Here is a 21,691-nt window from a genome sequence, read left to right as displayed (position 1 = left end):
GGGGTGGAGAAGCAGATGGGCGCTTCTCCTATGTGCCCTGGCCGGGAATCGAATCCAGGACCCCTGCACGCCAGGCCGGCGCTCTACCACTGAGCCAACCGGCCAGGGCCTTTAGGTAATCTCTTGTTTCTTCCTGGTAACATTTAAGAATATCTTGGGTCTGTGATTTTTACTATGATATACATAGGTGTGGATTTGTTTTTATTTATACTGCTCAGGGCTGATTGATAGCTCCATTCTTACGATTCAATTGTCTACTCAATTCTACACTCTAGCTTAACTTTTTTTTGTTTGTTTTTATATTTCCCTTCTGTGAGTAATTTTCATATTTTTGTGTTTATGTATTTTCTCTTTGGCTTATTATTATCTTCTACTTAACCCACCTAGTAAGGTTTTAATTTCAATGCTTATAATTCTTATTTCTTAAAGTTGTAATTAGATGTTTAAATTCTCCTTTAATATAGAAGTAACTGTTCCAGAGTCTGAACTTTATGTACAGTATTCAGTCCATGGTCCTGCTTAGTCACAAACCAAAATCCACAGCTCCTGAACTTGAGTAGGTACTCAGATTCCCCTTTTTCTACCTTCCTAGTCTACTAACTCTACCAAAATAAGGGCTTACAATTCTGACTGTGAATTTTCTATTAATTATATGGCTTGGGAATTTGGGAATTTCTTTTTGAGCTTAGGAAGTATTTAAAAAATTATATTTAACTTAGGATTTGTACTTATTTGTAAAGGGAATGGTGGATGGGTATATATTTAGAATGAGGTCAACATTTTGCTAAAACTAAAAAAATACAGTATTTAGTAATTCTTACAACTATTTGGCTATACATCTTAGTTATTCTAGAATTTTAATACATTTAGCAAATAATGAATGAAGAGTATCCATAACCTCTGAGTCAGGAAAAAATCAGTGGACCAAGAAAGGACACATTGAGAGAAGAAACAGAAATCCCATATGATGGCCTATTATGTTAAAGGAACTAATTGAGTATATTAAAAGAAAGAATAGACAGAGGCAAGTTTGTATGCTAAACATTTTATATACATTATAACATGTAATACTCCAACAGCCCTCTTCTTTTGAAAAATGGAAACTCAGAAACATCACATAACATTGTATAGGGATTCAATTAAGCCAGGAATTGAAACTTGACATCTCTGTTTTAAAAGACTATATTCTAACATGTAAAAACAAATTAGAATTTGTCCTAAAATAGCAAATGTTTGACTCTATTAAAGCCAGAATTGAGGAAGACTGCTCCAGGAGCAAACGGATATTTTTTCTTAAAACTGGTGAAGTTTAGGCAACAGGATACCTCGATTTGAAGGGACGCCTGAAATTTCTGGATGTTTTAAGCACTCTGTTGTAAGTAATAATCAAGAGTATTGATATATAACTGTGTCTGAAAAAGGAGATGTCAAAAGAAGAGAGTTTGAATCTTCAAAATTTCTGTTTCTAAATTCTTTTCTGTGTTTATGTTACCATTTTAACTGTAAATAAATAATCATTATTCTACCTAATTTTTTATAATTTTATATCACTTTTTTTAAAGTCCTAAATTTTATAATTTTCAGTCATAGTTCCTAGTTCTGTACCTGCCTAGGAATAGATGGTAAGGAGGGAGAATAGAAAGGAATTGAATTTAAAGGATTATGCAAGAATAAAGGCATGAGGTAGGAAGGGCTGGATAAAATTCAAATTTGTGGGACTGCTTTGGGAAACTCAGTAAAGAAAGAAGAAACAGAATGCAGTAAATGGTAGCATGCAAACCATAAGTGTAATGAACACTCAAATCTCATTTCATGTTTATGAACACTGGTATAAATGACAACAGTGGTGCTAGTACCAGAAATAGGCAAGTCAAGAGGATTTGACCATTGCTTTGGTAGATAAGGTGGAATATCAGTGAAGAGAATGAGTAATGGAGATTATAAAGAGTTCAAAGAAGATATGACAGTACATTTGTCAGGTGTCTGGCTGACATTAGAAATGAAATGCCAAAACTTTGTAAATGACTGGGATTCTACTTTGAGAGTAGAGTATAGAGGGACAGACCTCTGTAGCTGCAGGTCGGGTCATATGGAGTACACAGCCAAGTTCAGAATTTTAGGAAGTACCCAAAAGAAAAAGAAGAGTAAAAGAGGGGAGATGGAAACAAGAAAACAGGGTTGATTTCATTGAGGATACAATCCTTGCATTTGTGGCCAATGCCATCACGTTATCTTCCTAGGGACTAATTCAATATGATGAGAAGCAGAATTTTTGCTGTGGGGAATAACCAACACAGTTGGAGGTGATGGGTAGGACCCGTGAGTATAAAATAGGTGTTCAGAAAACTTAGCAAAGAAAGATGGATTCAGACTGTGAAAGGGAAGTGATGAGATTAATTATTTCCTTGGAATATGGAAACATTTTTTATATGCAGAAGAGATTTTCCTCTCAGGGAAGAAGGAAAACTGAAAATGTGTTAAGAGTTGGGATTGTTAATGGAGCAATGTTCCAAATAATGCTGGCTGTACAGGTTTGTAAAGTTTTTAATCAAGGTCTTGTATGAAGGCTGGGTATATTTCTGATCAAAGTTTTAGTTTTAAGAAACATTCTAATTAATTTTTTATAATATATTTATTTGCTAAAGAAAGAATAGCAAGTGTCACTGTAGCTTTTGCAATGCTTCTGATATCAGGGAAGCTGTGAATTAAGGAAAAAATCCCACCCCTCTACTACTTTGAGCTGCATTAGAAGAGTAGAAACAAAAGATGGGACTAGTCAAAATCCCTGAAAATATACTAGTTCCTAAATTTTAAATATTTATTATCTGATGAAAGGTCTGTATCAGGGGTAGTCAACCTTTTTATACCTACCGCCCACTTTTGTATCTCTGTTAGTAGTAAAATTTTCTAACCGCCCACCGGTTCCACAGTAATGGTGATTTATAAAGTAGGGAAGTAACTTTACTTTATAAAATTTATAAAGCAGAGTTACAGCAACTTAAAGCATATAATAATAATTACTTACCAAGTACTTTATGTCAGATTTTTGCTAAGTTTGGCAGAATAAATCTTTATAAAACAACTTATTATAGTTAAATTTATCTTTTTATTTATACTTTGGTTGCTCCGCTACCACCCACCATGAAAGCTGGAACACCCTCTAGTGGGCGGTAGGGACCAGGTTGACTACCACTGATCTATATGATAAGACCAGATTTTAAAATTACTGAAAAAAATATTATAGGATGTAATAAAAAAGAAATACTGAGAATTTAGAAAATGGTATGAAAGAATGGTATTTCCACCATTAGTTTATCTACATATTTGTTTTTTAAATTAATGTCTCAATTCTCCCCTAAAATAGCTATGCACACTAAAATTAATTAAGCAAAAAGATTACAGGGACCTTAGAAAGACCCTGACTCTGAACTTCTTGGTGCAAGGCACAAATATACAAAGGTACAGTAAGTTCTATGATGAGAAAATATGAAAGCACTCTATCTCTGCAAGAGAAACAATTTTTTTTCTTGCATTACTATTCTAGAAAAAGTTTCTGAAATAGTCATTATTACTGGACATTAAGTAGCCTAGTGGACAATATCCTTGGCAAAATTTTACACACACAAAAAAAGAACATGAAAGTTATGGCTTCAAACACACAGTCAATTACATAATATTAAAAAGCAAATAAATAGGTAATTTTTCAAGAGGCTAAGTTTTCTGAATTCAAGTATCTAGGATATTTGATCTAACTTGGTACAGTGGCAAAACTGGAGACATGGGAGATGTGAAGGACTGAGAGTCAAAGAGACTCTCCCCTAAATATTTTCATTTCAATTTTACAAAAATGCATTAAACCTACAAAGCATGGTGAAAGCATCTCTCGCAATACAAACCCAGAAAACAAAAAGAGAAATCATATCACATAACATAGATGATCCAACCCCACCTTTTTCCTAAAGCATTGTCTCCATGATCTTATAGTATTATAGGTGCTCCTGAATTTGGAATCAATCAGGATACCTTAAGAAACACATTTCTTTTCTGGAACATTCTATAAGTCTTCTTCAAAAAAGTAGCTAAAGCAGTTTGCCAAAGCTACACAATAGAATCAGTAACTATTAAATATCTTTGTCTATAGATTAATTTAATAGCTTTTTAACTCATTGGGGTTTTAAATTCTAATGAAAACTAAAACCATACCCTGAATTAAACTTATTAGATTTATTTTTCATAAAACATGCCATTTTATATTCAACACAGAGCATTTTATGATTTGAGATGTTTGGTAACAATAAATTGGTAAAATGTGAAAAATATGTAGAAAAGTGTCACAATACAGTTATACTTCATGCATTATAGAAAGTATTTATAGTGATAACACAAATTTTGGCTGCTTGAGCAATCAAAGTCTGTGGGGTCTTGATAATTCCAGTTAAATAAGAATGCATAAATATGGAATCTAATTATTGTATGACTAATATTGGAATCTAATTATTTAATTGACTAATTAAAAGTGTGATGAAATGTAAATTCTTGAGGGAAAGTATAGAATAAATAAACATGAATAGGTTTCGTATTAATGATAGCAAAATATTAGTCAAAGTGAATGCCAAGATTCTCAAATACAGTTAAAAAGTATGCTGTGATAAAAACACTTTTATGGAAATATTACTTTGAATTTCTTAAAGTCAGGAGGACACAAGAATTCAATATTTCACTCTACTTCAGGAGCCTCCTGGCTTCATGTCCCCAGTAACTGGAAGAGTGGAGTTTATCGAATGTCCCATTCTTTTATAATACAAAATCCCTTACTAAGTAATCCTACACTTAACAATTCCATTTAAAAATATATTAGAAATTTCTTTATGTTACCTTGTTGATTTGTTAAATATTATAGAATAATCTGCATGTAAAAACAACCACATACTGAAAAAGATACATTTTCTTCAAGTCTACTCACACTAAATAAACATAAGAGAAAAAATTATTTTTCTTTAATGTTATTTCAATTTAAAAAATATCTGTTGATATTATATCAAATTTTAAATTTTATGATGGCAAAAGTTCAGGTACAATATTTAGTTGTGATTAAGATCTGTCCGATTCATGCCTTTTTTTTATCTGTTCTAGATAAGGATGATTATTCAAAATGACACATAATTCTCCCCATGCTCCATGACAATGAAATGATACATGGAACAAATCAAAATTCATCAACTAGATGGTAGATTTAATTTATTTCCAATAGTACATTACTGAGTAATGTATAAAAAAATGTATATACTCAACTACAGTATCAATTTTCAGCCATGTTGTTCATTTAACATTTAATTATATTAGGCCTTATATTATTACTTGAGCATTTCACTTCCCTTAACTTGTAACCTCATGAATCATAATCAGGGAGGATGTTATATTTTCCTAATTAACAGGTCAGACATCTCTTCTATTTCCCCTTATTACTTTGTACAAAGTTATGTGCCTTATACATATATTGAGTAATAAATGAATAAAAATGATGAAATTTAAATCTAGTAGTATTTGTATACAGCATAAGATTAGTTTATAAAACAACCTGACTTTGAAATAGTCAACCTATTGTTCTATATGCTTATCACAGGGTTTACAACAAACAGATATTCATTGAAATAAATAAATACAATTATGATAATATCCATGAGTGTCTGAAATATGCCATAGAGAAATTAAAAATTCTACAAGACAATGATTTCTCCCTAAAATAATGATTAATAAAAAATTTTACCATGAAAAAAACAAATCACACTAAAGAGAATAATCTCTAAACATTAAAAGATAAGGAAAAAATAGGAATGCCAGATGCTGTTAAAATGAATGTTGATATACAGGGTGGAGCAAAAGTAGGGTTACATTTGGAAATGATACAATAATTAAAAAATAATACAATAAACTCCATGTTTTGTGTACTCACACCTGCAAACCTACTTTTGCCTCTCCCTGCATAATATTATTATTTTATTGTTACTGAAAAAGGAAGGTATACATTGTACTTTATACTCTGAATGAGACATAATTTTCATTGGAATTTCATATCAACTACTTAGTGTTTCTGAACCAGATCAGATGTCAATGCCAGGAATTCTGGCTTTTATGCCAGTTTGAATATCCTTTTTAAAAAAATTTTTTTTTAATTTTTTAAAATTCATTTTAGAAAGGAGAGAGCGAAAGGGGGAGGAGCAGGAAGCATCATCTCCCATATGTGCCTTGACCAGACAAGTGCAGGGTTTCGAACCGGTAACCTCAGTATTCCAGGTCAACGCTTTATCCCCTGCGCCACCACAGGACAGGCTAAATATCCTTTTGGTCTGTCTTCTCTCTACTCTGGGGTAGATGATAATTTCTTAAACACTCAGCAGTGGGGAAACTAGCTTCTTTTTTTCAAGTGTCTCTCCTCTCATATCATATCACCACTATTTTCACCTCCATTGTCATAATTTAGTTTGATTAGACACAGCTATGTCATTTATATTTTAGAATGACTTATGCACCACAAAAACAGATAGTTTCTCAACGCTGTTATCCTGAGAAGTTAAGCAATTACTTAAATGGAGTGTTTCTGTGCTGTATAATGCAAACATTTTGGGAAGCTTTTTTTCAAATAATAAAATGAATAATATTTGATAACATTTTCAGAGTTAAGATTTTCTTAGTGATTACTGTGTCAGAAATGGCTCGCAGAGCTTTAAATGTGACAATTTATATCATTCTCATAGCTTTATGAATTAGGAGTTATTATCCTCTCAGAGAGGTATCTGAGTGCAGGCAGTGCAAGTGACTGGCCTGGATCACACAGCTACAATGTAGTGGATCCGGAACTCCAAACAGGGCTCCCTGAGGACCAAACGTTCTGCTTTTTGCCATCTAGGCAGACAACTGCTTTTCTATAAGAACAGTCATTTTTCTTTCTAAAAAATAAAAGATATTTTTAACAAGCCAATGTTGAAAAATCAATAGTTGACAGTAGATTTGTTACTTTTGTCATTTCATTTAAATCTGAAAAATGATTTTTCCTATGTGACATCCTCAGAAACCTCGCTCGTCCATACCAACTCCTACCCCATCACACCAAATAAGTGAGAGGCACAGATTACACACAAACAGTCTTAACTTTTATGGAGCCAGGAGAGAAAAATAAATGGTCTCAGAAAACTTCCAATACATTTCTACACCAAAGAAATCAGAAAACACATGGTAAATTATGCACTATTTATAAGTCTGATGATTAGAGAGCAAGGTGGAATAGAATCAAGTTTTAAAAAATAACAAAACATTGCTATCTGGTTTTCACCATAAGTAATTGAACGTCAGCACAATCTCATCCAGCTGGATATAAAAGCTCATGTTACTACCCACAAGCACACAGATATAGTGAGTACAACAAAGCCTTATTTTTCACATGAGGAGTTTTCTTCCCTGATTTTTTTTTTCAAGCCTTGCTAGTTATTAATCATTGGCATGAAAATGGTGTTACTTAGATGGATCCATCCATTGCCTTTCATTCCACAGAAAGCCATTCTCACATGCCATCTAAAGCAACGACTGGTGCTTCCGTTCAAGACTTCATAACCCTTATATCCCCTTTCATAGCAACAGAAAGAAAACAAATATGAATGAGATGCTGGTTCTTACGGGATTTCGCCCTCATTTTCTATGACATGATTATCAGGAGGGCCTGTGAGCACTGGTTTCACAAGGTATTCCTTATTGAATAAACAAAGGGGGGTAAATACTTCAGGAAGATGAAAAGGAGAAGGGGAAAAACAAACAAGCAAACAAAAACCCCTTTGACCTGAGGTTATGGAAAAAATAAAAAAGACACTAAGATGAAAAATAAAATAGTGTCATGGTTTACAGGTGGGATTTTGATGGAATCTAGGGCTGTGTTTTAATTCAAAACTCACCATCTCAAAACCACTTCTTTTCATCCGCCTGCAGGACTTGAGGTAAGTACGTATACGTTTTCTGGCACGTTCTTGATACTCAGGGAATTGTCGCCTGCATGAGTCAATGATAGCCTGGATCTTTTCTTTGGGCTGCTTAGAGATTGGGACCATTCGGTCCAAGTTTTCATCTACAAACAGCCTGACAAACATCTGTTGGCAAGAGGGAGACAGAGGAGAAGGGTTTGGAGGGCTGCTCTCTGCTGTTCCTAGCTTCCTGTCTTGATTACTGATAGGAAAATAGTCTTTTTTGGTTCATTCACTGGAGAACTTTGCAATGGAAAAGCCAGAAATTTAAAGAAAACACCCTTTAAAGACTTTCTAAATGGTTGGATAAAAAAAGAGAGAAAGAGAGAGAGAAAAGCAGACAGACACAGACAGACAGTAGACTATCATGTAGAAAAAAAATCAAGAAGTAACAGTAGACTGCGACCATTAAGCACCCCATAAAATTCTCTATTAAAGATAAATGCGACTGCTACATTGCTACACTGCACAGTGTACTAATCTCTGAAAACAAACAACTGACTCTTTGTCATGCACAATTACATAAGCTGGGAAAGCAAAAGAAATAACTGATGACGGGCGAACTCTTCGGAGAAATAAGCCGAGGCCCCCTTCATCCACTAGGTAAACATGCATACTCACACAACACCACTCCAGTTTTCAGCTCACATTTGGCTTTAAAATTCTAAACAAAACACAGCAATTCTGGTGTCTGGTTGGCAAAGAGTGTTTCATGTACTTTTTAAATCCTTCTGTAAATTAAACAAACATGTCTCTAAAATATCCACATTTACCAACAAGCAACAACATGAAAGTGAAGTGGTAACAATGGAGCCCCACGGGGAGGTGGCGGGACTCACATTAAAGGCTTTCAGCCGCTCGGCCTCTACACCGTCCGTTTCGGTAACTTTCTCCGCATCATCATGCTCATCGTGTTCATCCTCATCTTCATCACCCCTGTTTAGAGACAGGTCCTCCGCACCTCTGTCTACACTCTCATTTTTGCCCGAGTCGTAGCTTGAGTAGCTGTGTGCAGGAGACTGAAAAGAAAGGAAGAAATGCCTGTGTTTAAAGTCATTGCACAAACTTACACTTTTTTTTTTTATTGCAACTATTTCTCAAAGAAAGTCTTGTCCAAATGAGTTGATAATCCTAGAGCTGTGGCTAGTCTAATTTAAAACAAAATTAATTAAAACTAAATTAAAAATTCATTTCCTCAGTCACATTCCAAGTGCTCAATAGGCACATAGAAAATTTCCGTCACTGCACAAAGCTTTATTTAATTTAGCTTTTTATTTTTTTTAGAATAAATTACTGTTTCCACTTGGTATCCCTGTTCCAAAGAAAAGAAAAGAAAAACCAACCTGTAATCAACTTTGCAAGAGAATCATTGAATCATATAGTTCTTAAGAATGGAAATGACCTCAGAGCTTAGTCAGTCTAACTGTATTAGTATTCTTTTTTTTTTTTTTAATTATTTATTTATTTATTCATTTTAGAGAGGAGAGGGAGAGACAAAGAAAGAGAGGAGAGGGGAGGAGCTGGAAGCATCAACTCCCATATGTGCCTTGACCAGGCAAGCCCAGGGTTTTGAACCAGCGACCTCAGCATTTCCAGGTCGACGCTTTATCCACTGCGCCACCATAGGTCAGGCTGTATTAGTATTCTTTAAATGGATAAGGAAACTGAGGGGCGGACTTGTTTAATTGACTTGCCCAACAAGGACTATACAAAATATAATTGAGGCTAGGGTTGTTGTCTGTATGACAACATGATTTAAAATTAGTTCATAAATTATCTCTGAGTCTCAAGATTGCATCTGATTTTGGTTTAGAGAAACAAAACCAGATTCTTCCTAATTATCTGTCAAGCTTAGTGTTCCCTAATGCATAAGAGATGACGACTGCCAACCAAGACGATCTTCTTGAACTGATAATTGTATCTAAGACCAACCATGGCTCCTGCTGTGGTATCTCTTACTTCTCCATCAGCCCAGCATCTTTTCCTTTCAGAAACAGCCCCTGCTTTTTCACCAAGAGAAAGTACAAATCCTGTGGGCCTCAATCTTCTCTACCTTACGCACGTGTGCCTCAACCTCACCTTTAGGTGAAAACAACTTGCCTGTAACTAAATCAACTTTGAAACCAGCAGAGCGAAGCAGAATAGAAACAGTCCCAACAACATCATTGAACATCTAGATTCAACGGTGCTTGAAATTAATCCAAACACCGTTCAGATGTATGATAATGATATATTCTCTACCCTCTTTTCCTCTTTTATTTTGATTAAATCTGAGTTTTAGTCACTTGTAATGGAGTCTGAAGTGGTACAGAAAGCAATCATTATAAGGCTAGATTTTACAAATAATAATTTAGATACATAAGTGGCTCCAAATAAATAAATATGTAAACAGCAGCTATCCTCAGATCAGCAAAGTAAAATCTTCTGAAAGACCTTGACAATAGAAAATTTTAAATCAACAGTGTTCAAAAATGCCTCTATGTAATGATAACATGTGCGTAGCATGCTTTAAGGATTACACTAATATAATTGTATAATCAGAGTTTTGTGATAAGACTAGAATAGAAAACTGACCTTAAAAACAAAGTTAAAATTTAAAAACCAGTATTTTTTTACAGTTCAAAGAAGGTGAAATTATCTAATAAAGTACAAGGCAAGCCTGACCTGTGGTGGTGCAGTGGATAAAGCATCGACCTGGAAATGCTGAGGTCACCGGTTCGAAACCCTGGGCTTGCCTGGTCAAGGCACATATGGGAGTTGATGCTTCCAGTTCCTCCCCCCTGTCTTTCTCTCTCTCTCTCTCTCTCTCTCTCTCTTTCTCTCTCTCTCTGTCTCCTCTCTAAAGTGAATAAAAAAAATTAAAAAAAAGTGCAAGGCAAATATTCCATAAATTTGGAAAATATACCATATATAGAATATGCTTTTAAATGGTAATGTGCACTATTTGGAAAATGTTATAATATACTTATCTGAATTCAACTTTGCCAAGATAATTTGTTCTTTCTACACACCCTGTAAGACTTACAACCCAGCCAGTCTGTTACCAACAGAATCACTTGGAACCACAAAGGAGTTATAGTCCTAGTCATTTAGGATAAAGTGAGCCCATTCTTAATAGATTGGTGAATGTTCACGATCTAAATCTAAAGCATAATTGATGCTTTTATCCTACAGTATAAACTGAAATTTTTATGTCTGAATTCCGTTTCTGAGGTGGAGTTTCATTTCTTGTCCTTCTCACTGTGGAAGATCTAACTAGCTTCCAAGTCAAATCAGATTAATTTCAGTTTACACCAAGATCCTCACTTCTACCCCAGTCTACCTTCAATCTTTTGCTAAACTGTGAACTCATACATACCATGGTATTTGAGAAAATTAAACATCTTTGCTGCTCTTACTTTTCTTCTCATGTTAATTTGCATGTTCCTTCAAGATAGACTGAGATAGGCATCAATACCTATCCTTCCACATTTCCTCTCACACCATCCGGGATATATTTTGTACCGAGTTGGCATTCATGACTATTTTTCATTTATATAAAAAGTATTTGGTCTTAGAAAATGAGAGAATATAAACTACAAACTTGGAAAAAAGATTTGCAAAAGACCCGTTTTATAAAGGACTGTTAACCAAATACACAAAGAACACTAAAAATACAAGAAAACAAACAACCAGAATAAAAAATGGACTAAAGACCTTATGAGATACCTTACCAAAGAAGATAAACAGGTTGCAAATAGACATATAAAAAGATGTCCCCCATTCAAAATAATCAGGGAAAAGGAAATTAAAACAACAATAAGATATCCCTACAGACTTATTAGGATGGCCAAAATCTGGAACACTGACAACACCAATGGATAGGGGATAACAGGAATTCTCATCCATTGTTGATGTAAATGGAAAATGATACAACCACTTTAGAATACAGTTTGATTTTTTTCTTACGAAACTAAACATATTCTTACCATACCATCTGGAAATCATGCGCTATGGTCTTTATGCAAGGAATTAAAAACTTATATCTATTCAAAAATCTGCACATGTACAATAGATGTTTATAGAAGCTTGATCTATAATTGCCAAAATTTGGAAGCATCCATGATAAATGCAACAGGTGAATGAATAAGCTGTGATATTTCCAGATAATGTTATATTATTCAGCACTGAAAACATAATGAGCTATCATCAGGCTATAACAAGACATAAAGACACTACAAATTTTCTAAGTGAAAGGAGCTAGACTGAAAAGGCAACAAGGTATGATTCCAAATATATGACATTGTAGAAAAGGCAAAAAACTATGGATAGTAAAAAACAAAACAAAACAAGTGCTTGCTGAATGTGAGTGTTAAAGAGGAATAAATATGCAAAGTTCAATGAAAATACTCTGTGATATCACAGTGATAAATACATGTCATTGCACATTACGCATTTATCCAAACTCATAATGTACATCATGATAAGTGAGCCCTAACGTAAACTATGGACTGTGGGTAATTATAATTTGTCTGTGTAGATGTATCAATTGTAACAAATATACGGCTCTGGTGAGGGATGCTGATAGTGGGGAAGGTAATGAAGGTGCAGAGGATATACAAAAAAATCTCTCTACCTTTCACTCTGGATGTGAACTTGAAAACTGCTCTTAAAAATCCTGTCAAAACACAGGGAAATGTGGATATCAAGGTGATAATATAGAATCAAGCAATAAAAATCATTATCGGCCTCCTACTAACCCACATAAAATAAGGCAGCCATTGCCCCCTAAACCGGCTTTGCCTGAACAAGAACCTTAGATGCCCATACTCTACAAAGCCTTCATTTCAGAAGCAATTCTTTTCATATTCCAGGTAAGAATCTAGAAAGTCCAAAGCAAATTTTAAAAATATACAAAAATATCAAAGATTCACAACTTAAGCCCTATGAAAGATGCATATTTGCTTATCCTTAAAACACAGGTGTTGGTTTATGGGGAGTGGGGTAATTTTTGCCTTATTTCTATATTCCATTTGTTCCTCTTAAGACAACATGTGGCCTTTCTTTTCAAAGACTCTCCTGAAAATACATTTGCACTTCTCTTTATCACATTTGCCAACCCTTATATAATTGCATCACTGGACCTAGAAGTATTGCCATGAGGAGGAAGCTAAATCAGTGTGCGTATTCTGTGGTCAGAGCTCAGAAAGCAATACCACAGTTCTTGATCTGAGACACAGCTGAGTCTGGGGGTAGGGAATGAATTTCTGATATGCAGCCATGAGAAACAAAGACAAAACTTGTATTTCTTCATAATGTCCTAGATAAGGGAAGAAGCACATGAATTCAGTGTTAGGCATTCATACTCTCATATTTTCTGCATATATCTGCCCTAGCACTGATCAAGAAGGACTATTCAAGTAAGCTTACATGGCCATCTTCCACAGAAACTAAGGGTTACGGGGAGTTGAAGTTACTTAGCAACCATGCTTTTTTTATCTTTATAACCTTATACAATGTCAAACATACAGTGAAAAATAAAGTGAATGTTTTCTGAATGAATGACTGCATACACATTAGAGTTGTAGAGAAGAAGATTTGTGTGAATTTTTAAAATTACAATTACTTTTAAAATATCAGTATTCATGAATGAATCTACTGCAAAATATGAGCATTATTAAAAATTTGATGACCAGACACTGTATGCCTTCTGACACAATGTAAAAGAAGTACACATGTTACTTAAGAAGCAAGCTCGGCCCTGGCCGGTTGGCTCAGTGGTAGAGCGTCGGCCTGGTGTGCAAGGGGTCCCGGGTTCGATTCCTGGCCAGGGCACACAGGAGAAGCGCCCATATGCTTCTCCACCCCTCCCCCTCTCCTTCCTCTCTGTCTCTCTCTTCCCCTCCCGCAGGGAGGCTCCATTGGAGCAAAGATGGCCCGGGAGCTGGGGATGGCTCCTCGGCCTCTGCTCCAGGCGCTGGAGTGGCTCTGGTCGCCACAGAGCGATGCCCCGGAGGGGCAGAGCATCGCCCCCTGGTGGGCAGAGCGTCGCCCCCTGGTGGGCGTGCCAGGTGGATCCCGGTTGGGCGCATGCGGGAGTCTCTCTGACTGTCTCTCCCTGTTTCCAGCTCCGGAAAAATACAAAAAAAAAAAAAAAAAAAAAAAAAAAAAAAATAGAAGCAAGCTCACCAGAAAGATAATTAAGAGAATTTGAATCTACTCAAACCTCAATCCAGAAGCAGTTTTCCAAGTGTGCCTGCTAGACCAGAAGTATCCATATTTCCCAGGAACTTATTAGAAATGTTCATTATTGGTCTCTGTCCCAGACTAACTGAATCACACACTTTGGGGCTGGACTCAATAATCTGCATTTTAATACTCCCTGCTAGAATTCTAATCAACGCTCAAGTTTATGAACCACTAACCTGGAGCTAACTTCCACTTATAGGAAATAAGGCAGATAGAATAACAAATTAATGATACCAGAGAAAGCACACAAATCCAAAATACGACACATTGTACAGGACAATTGATTTTGGTTTAGCAATAAGTTAGTGACATGGAAAAAATGACATTAAAAGACATCTAAGAAATGTACTAACATTAAATGTGTTGAACTTGCTTGTATTATATAGATATAATTCAAGTAAACACAATGCCAAAATTCATTTTTGAGAAAATTGGAAATATTTGATTTTGGATGGGGATATTCGATTTTAACACAGAATTATTTTATAATTTTGTTAGATGTGACGACTGAACATTCAGTTAAGTAAATATTTACAAAGGAAACTGTCCATATTTGCTAGAGAGACAAATGAGGTCCGAAGGAATGAAATGACGTGGATAGCTGGGATTTGCTTTAAACTACTACAGAAAAGAAGGAAAAAAGTGAAAAAGCAAATGAATGTGAAAAGTCTTAATCATTTAAATTTGCATGAGGGGTAATACTAGTTCAATGTTTAATATAATCTCTATTTTTAAATATATTATAAACCTTCAAAGTAAAATTTTAAATTTATTAATTTTGTCATGTTTGGCATCTCCATTGTGAATGTTTTTTCATGACAATCATTCAACATTAAAGAAGTATTACTTCATGTTTTGACAACTGTTCTGGGCTCAGAGGATTGAGTAAATCCTCATTTTCTGAGATCTGACAGTTACAAAATTGGAAGAGCTCATTTGAAAAATTAGATTCAAAAGTATATTATTTACTTAAAATTAGAAAAATCACAAATGACAGAACAAGTGATCACAAACAACCAAAAAAGCTTATAAATGCTACAGAAATCACAAAATCCAGAAAAATATTATTCTAAAAATTAAATAACTCCTTGGTCCATCTCTATAATAAGCTGTATTAATCTAGGCTGCTTGCTTTTTTTAAAAATTCATTTTAGAAAGGAAAGAAGGGGGGGGGATAAAGGGGAGGAGCAGGAAGCATCAACTCCCATATGTGCCTTGACCAGAGAAGTGCAGGGTTTTAAACCAGCGACCTCAGCGTTCCAGGCTGAGGCTTTATCCATTGTGCCACCATAGGTCAGGCCTGCTGCTGGCTCTTTGATTTCTTCCTCATATGTAATGCTTTTGTATTATCATGTTCTATAAAGGGGGTAGAAAAATTATTCAGCCTTTAGCCTGTTAAATGGAAGTGTGTCCTTTACTGTTGATAGTTTAGAAAGTTTTCTTTGCTCTTCAAGTTAATTATTTCTAATGTCATGCAAATTGTTAGATTGTTCTCAGTTTGGGGGAACACTTAATCAAGTTTCTTTCATGTCTGAATCATTAATTTTCAGAGCATTTTAAGTTTTCTTAGGAAGTGACAGATGTCTTCATTAAAGTGTCATTTAGGAGTGTTATGTTTTCCTCACTGATATCAGTATTTTCTGTCAAATCCAATCTGAAACTTAAATTTTCTCCCATCTTGTTAATATAATTTATACTCTTCACCAAATATATTTTTCTTTTTCCTAAAGAAATACTGCCTTTAATAAGATATAAAATGTTTTTATTTTAAGTCACTTCTCAATAGCAGAATAACAAGGTTTATTGATTTCACTTTCACTTTTATTGATTTTTTTATATTTCATTTTTATCTCTCTCAATCCTTTATTAAATAAAGACAACAGAATAATACAGCCTTCACATATTTCTAAATTAAGAGTCTGTAATTTCTCACTAGTTTTATCCAAAAGGTCCAAAAGCTCATTCCACATGACAGTTAAAATGTCATGTCCCGCCTGACCTGTGGTGGCGCAGTGGATAAAGCGTCAACCTGGAAACGCTGAGGTTGCCGGTTCAAAACCCTGGGCTTGCCTGGTCAAGGCACATATGGGAGTTGAAGCTTCCTGCTCCTCCCCCCTTTTCTCTCTCTCTCTCTCTTTCCTCTAAAATGAATAAATAAATAAAAATTTTTAAAAATGTCATGTTCCACTGTGGGAAGGGTATGCAGAGAGCTCTGTATTATTACTTACAACTTTATGTGAATCAACAGCTATTCTAGATTTCTATAACCATGGAGCAGCATTTTTTACTTGGTTTACTGGTTTACCATTGTGTATATGCCTTCCCATGATTTAGACTAATTCTTCTTAAGCAGCTTTGAATAAATAAGTGACGTTTGATATTACATTTTCACATTTTCCAAGTGTTTGTCCAAAAATGAATCAACCCTAACAATTACTTTGAAGAGTCTCATAAAATTTTTGTTATTTAGAAATTACTCCATTTAATCATAACCTCTGGGAGGAAATATCTCAATTATTTTTAAATTACATTTATATTTATTTTTTCAGCCCTTCAAAATGATACTAAACAATTTTTAAGCCTGTTTTTCCTCATGTTGGTTGGCTAGCACATTAGTTTTCTCATTTTGGTAAGGATTTGTTAAAACATTGATCAGTGGACCCACTTCAGTGATCTGAGGGAGGGCCCAAGAATTTTGATTTTTAACAAGTACCCAAATGAGTCAGATGCTGCTGGTTTTAGTCTCCTTGGGCTGCTATGACAAAGATACTATAGAATGAGTAGCTTAAATAACAAACATTTATTTCTCATAGTTCTGGAGCCTGGGAAGTTCAAAATCAAAGTGCCAGCAGATTCAGTGTCTGATGAAGACCTGTTTCCTGGCTTATAGATTGCCATCTTTTCCCTATGCCTTCACATGGTGGAAGTGGCAAGAGAACTTTCCGTTTATAAAGTCTTCACCGTCATGACTTCATCACCTCCCAAAGGTCCCACTTCCTAATACCAACATGGGGGTTAGGATGACAACATATGAATTTCAGAAGGACACAATCATTCATTTCATAACACTGCACGTCTGGGGAACGTACTTAGAGAAGCTTGTACATTTTTATATTATTTATATGTAATCCAAAATAACCCAAACCATTATGAGCTTAATGGACTCTTCATAAGCTTTAATATTTTAAAATATATTTATCCATTCTATAAACCAACATAATATCTACCCTTGTTCAAAATAGTTTACAAGCCAAACAATACATGTGACAGTTGGTTTTCAAATAAACTGTCCAACATCTCATATCAGTTTGACAATGTCCTTCAATTTTTTTCATAAAATTTTAACAAAGAATATATTATTTTCTATAATGCTCTGTTGAATGTAGAAAATATTGATCTAGATATGGGGGAAATAAACAGTTCCCAAAAGGCAAAAAGGCGATTATAGTAAATATCAGTCAAAATGAAACTGCTGCTGACATTTTTTCTGTGTATTCTTTTGACCTAACAAATTGTTTTTCTTTACAATAATTTTAATCTTCCCTTTCTTCTGCTGTTTCCTGTTGGAAAGGGTCTTGAATCTCATCATCATCATCTCTCTCTCATTATTTTCATCATTCATATTCTCTTGGTTGTCATCATTCTTTCCCATATGTTTACATTTTAATCATTAGAATTTATTTTTAACATTCGTTTTTGACATGTTGACATTTTGAAGCTCCTGCTAATCTTTCACTTTTTGCCTTGGCTTCATATAAATTATTTCTTTCTCTTTCTATTTTTATTGATTTTAGAGATTTTATTGATTTAAGATTTTACTGATTTTATTATGAAAGAAAGATACAGGGGGAGAGAGAAAGGGGGAGAGAGATAGAAAGGGAGAGAAAGAGGGAAAGAGAGAAAGGGAAAAAGAGGGAGAGAGAGAAAGGGGGGAGAGAGAAAGGAGAAGAGAGAGAGAAGGGGGAGAGAGAGAGAAGAGCAGGGAGAGAAAGGCAGGAGGGAGAGAAAAGGGGGGAGGGAGAGGAAAAGGAAGGCGGGAGAGAAAGAATGGGAGTAAGAGAAAGATCATTTTGTTGTTCCACTTATTTATGCATTTATTGGTTGATTCTTGTGTGTTCCCTGAGTAGGTATGGAATCCACAACTTTGGCACATTAAGACTCAACTCTAATCAACTGAGCTAAATGGGCCGGGCACTTCTTTCTCTATTTATAAATTGTGGAATGACTTAAAATTCTAAATAAATATATAAAATTAATCTAAAATTGAGGTCTATACAACTCTAAATCACTTCTGTTATTTTGAGCTACGTAACAGCATAATCACATTGTCCTTATACCATATACATTGAGTTCGATGAATCTATACAGAAAGTTAGTAGGAAACATTTTTAAAGCCATTTCATATTGACAATGGCAACTTTGAATGGTACTTCTTCTGGAACTTCCAGGCCTCATCTGGAAGGATTGTATACATAATGCAATAAACTAAAATGCAATTTGATAGGTATGCTGCACAAAACAAGTTCCTTCCCATGTAGATGTATTTGCTATTTTCTGCTACAGGTTTATGTCATACAAACAAAAGAATTCAGATAAAGTCTAATTTGTGAGATTCCCACAAATAAATAAAAATATAGTGTGTTCACTGAGTACATTGTTTAAATGAGAGGTCTTCAATTTTGGGTATCAGTAAGAACCAAATCTTCCTTTTTCAATTTCACCTATATGATGAATAGAAGAATGTTCAACATTCTCAGCTGTAGCTACAAGCAGTTCAGTCTCTGTTTCTCCTGTCTCCATTTCCCACATAGTTCTGCTGCCTTAAACAACAGAACATGTTCCTATCAGGACCTGCGGCTATACACACCTTACAGCAGGGGTCCCCAAACTACGGCCCCCCGCCAGCCACATGCAGCCCCCTGAGGCCATTTATCCGGCCCCCACCGCACTTCTGGAAGGGGCACCTCTTTCATTGGTGGTCAGTGAGAGGAGCATAGTTCCCATTGAAATACTGGTCAGTTTGTTGATTTAAATTTACTTGTTCTTTATTTTAAATATTGTATTTGTTCCCGTTTTGTTTTTTTATTTTAAAATAAGATATGTGCAGTGTGCATAGGGATTTGTTCATAGTTTTTTTTTATAGTCCGGCCCTCCAACGGTCTGAGGGATAGTGAACTGAACTGGCCCCCTGTGTAAAAAGTTTGGGGACTCCTGCCTTACAGCATGACGCCAGGACAGGTGTCAGGTGTAAGGATTATTCTGGAGCTCTTCTATGTTGGCATGGCTAGCAGTAACTCCAGCACACCCAGAAGTGATGGTGGACCTCTCATTTTTCTTCATTATTTTAAAGAAAAGGGTTAATAGATGTAATTATAGTTTAATCTAGCCAACACAATATGGAATCAGGAAAAAATGGACATCATTCAGAGATCTCAGTTTGAAAACTGGTTATACTATCAATGAAATTTTGAGCGTTTTTTTGTGGAGAAAGGGCTTATTTTTTGGCTTACTAGGAAGACTTGCACTGTGTGAAGTAGGGGAGCATTTCTTTTTCTTAGAAGTGTACGTATATGATATTGGGTGAACTAAAGGGATAAAACAGCACACTTTTTTTTGCTACATTTTTCTATTTTTGAAGACATCACCTTCTTATGAGCAGAGCCCACCTTCCAACAGAGAAGTTTAAAATGTCTGCACTATGGGCCCGGGCTAGTTAGCTCAGTGATAGAGCATCAGGCTGGTGTGTAGATGTCCCAGGTACAATTCCCAGTCAGGGCACACAGGAGAAGTGATCATCTGCTTCTCCACCCCTCACCCTTCTCTCTCTCTTCTGCTACTGCAACCATGGTTCAATTGGTTCAAATGAGTTAGCTTTGGGCACTGAGCATGGCTCCATGGCCTCTGCCTCAGGCACTAAAAAAAATGACTCTGGTTGCTGAGCAATGGAGCAAAGCCTCAGATGTGCAAGCATCACCTCCCAGTGGTCTTGTGGGGTGGAGCCCGGTCAGAGCACATGTGGGAGTCTGTCTTTGCCTCCCCTCCTCTCACTAAAATAATAAATAAATAAATAAATAGATAAATAAATAAATAAATAAATAAAATGCCTGCACTATGTTTGAGGGGATGCTTGATTCAGACTTCACCTACTGGATGCACCTACCACAAGGCACAAACATAAAAAAAAATAAAGACCATTTAGAATCAGTTCCAGGGGCAGCAGTAAGTGTGGTTCTAGAGGCAATCACCTATGTTCAGTGTTAAGGTATTTCTATCAGGTGATTTCTGCAATGTGAATTAGGGAATTGTTTGTGGCCATGAAGATCACAAGCCTGATTCTCCACGTCTTCTAGAGACTGCTTTATACAAATATTTTTTTTTCTGCTGCAATTAGCCAGTATCTGCAACTAAAATCATTGAACGCTATGAACATAAAAACTTTGATGAGAAAATTTACATTTAAACTGAAAAAAAATTTATTCTTCAGAGTAAATCATTGCACTGCAAGTTTTAAAAATACAATGTGAATATATTAAGAATGTATACAACTCTACTACAAAAAAAATTTATTAAAATGAGTTGGATGACTTGAATAAATATTTGTACTAAAATGACATCCAAATGGTGAACAAGCATATGAAAAGGTGGTCAGTATCACTAATCATTAGTAAAATGCATATCAAAACCAAAATAAGGTATCAGCTCAAATCCATTAAGATGGCTACTATCAAAAACTCAAAACAAACCTTGGTGGTTATATGGAGAAGTAGGAACCCTTGTGCACAGTTGATAGGACTGTAAAATGGGGCAACTGCTATGGAAAAGCAGCATGTCAGATGTTCAAAAATTAAAAATAGAACTACCATATAATCCAGAAATACCATTTCTGGGTGTATATTCAAAAAAATTGAAAACATGGTCTCAGAAATATTTGCACCTCCATGATCATAGCAGCACTATTCATGATCACCAAAAGGTGAAAGCAACCCAAATGTCTATCGATGAGTGAGTAGAGAAACAAAATGTGAGATATACATACAGTGGAATGTTAGCCTTAAAAAAAGGACATCCTGTCACATGCTACAATATGGATGAACCTTGAGGAAGGACATTGTGCTATGTGAAATAAGCCAGTCACTAAAGGACAAATACCGTATAATACCAATTAAATGAGGCTTAAACAAGTCAACCATAGAGACAGAAAGTAGAGCCTGACCAGCCGGTGGCGCAGTGGATAGAGTGTTGGACTGGGGTGCCGAGGACTCAGGTTCGAGACCCCGAGGTCACCAGCTTGAGCGTGGTCTCATCTGGTTTGAGCAAAAGCTCACCAGCTTGGACCCAGGTCACCGGCTCAAGCAACGGGTTACTCGGTCTGCTGAAGGCCTGCGGTCAAGGCACATATGAGAAAGCAATCAATGAACAACTAAGGTGTCACAATGAAAAATTGAGGATTGATG

General features: G+C 35.4%; 1 protein-coding gene across 6 annotated transcripts in view; it reads right to left on the bottom strand.

Annotated features, from left to right (window-relative positions):
* NOL4 (nucleolar protein 4) overlaps nucleotides 1–21,691 on the bottom strand; it is a 356,147-nt gene that overhangs the window by 101,559 nt on the left and 232,897 nt on the right. For 3 of the 6 annotated variants that reach the window (XM_066246992.1, XM_066246994.1, XM_066246995.1), the window contains exons 7-8: nucleotides 8,849–9,028; nucleotides 7,944–8,135 (exon numbers count right to left, since the gene is read on the bottom strand). In XM_066246992.1, the coding sequence (XP_066103089.1) occupies nucleotides 7,944–8,135; nucleotides 8,849–9,028 (372 nt within the window). The remainder of the gene's footprint in view (nucleotides 1–7,943; nucleotides 8,136–8,848; nucleotides 9,029–21,691) is intronic. The other 3 variants (XM_066246998.1, XM_066246993.1, XM_066246997.1) reach the window with 1 other exon arrangement.

The sequence above is a fragment of the Saccopteryx bilineata genome, chromosome 11 (genome assembly GCF_036850765.1).
Source record: "Saccopteryx bilineata isolate mSacBil1 chromosome 11, mSacBil1_pri_phased_curated, whole genome shotgun sequence".
Taxonomy (NCBI): Eukaryota; Metazoa; Chordata; class Mammalia; order Chiroptera; family Emballonuridae; genus Saccopteryx; species Saccopteryx bilineata.
Note: the sequence above shows the minus strand (reverse complement) of the source record. Positions and strands in the feature narration are given on the sequence as shown.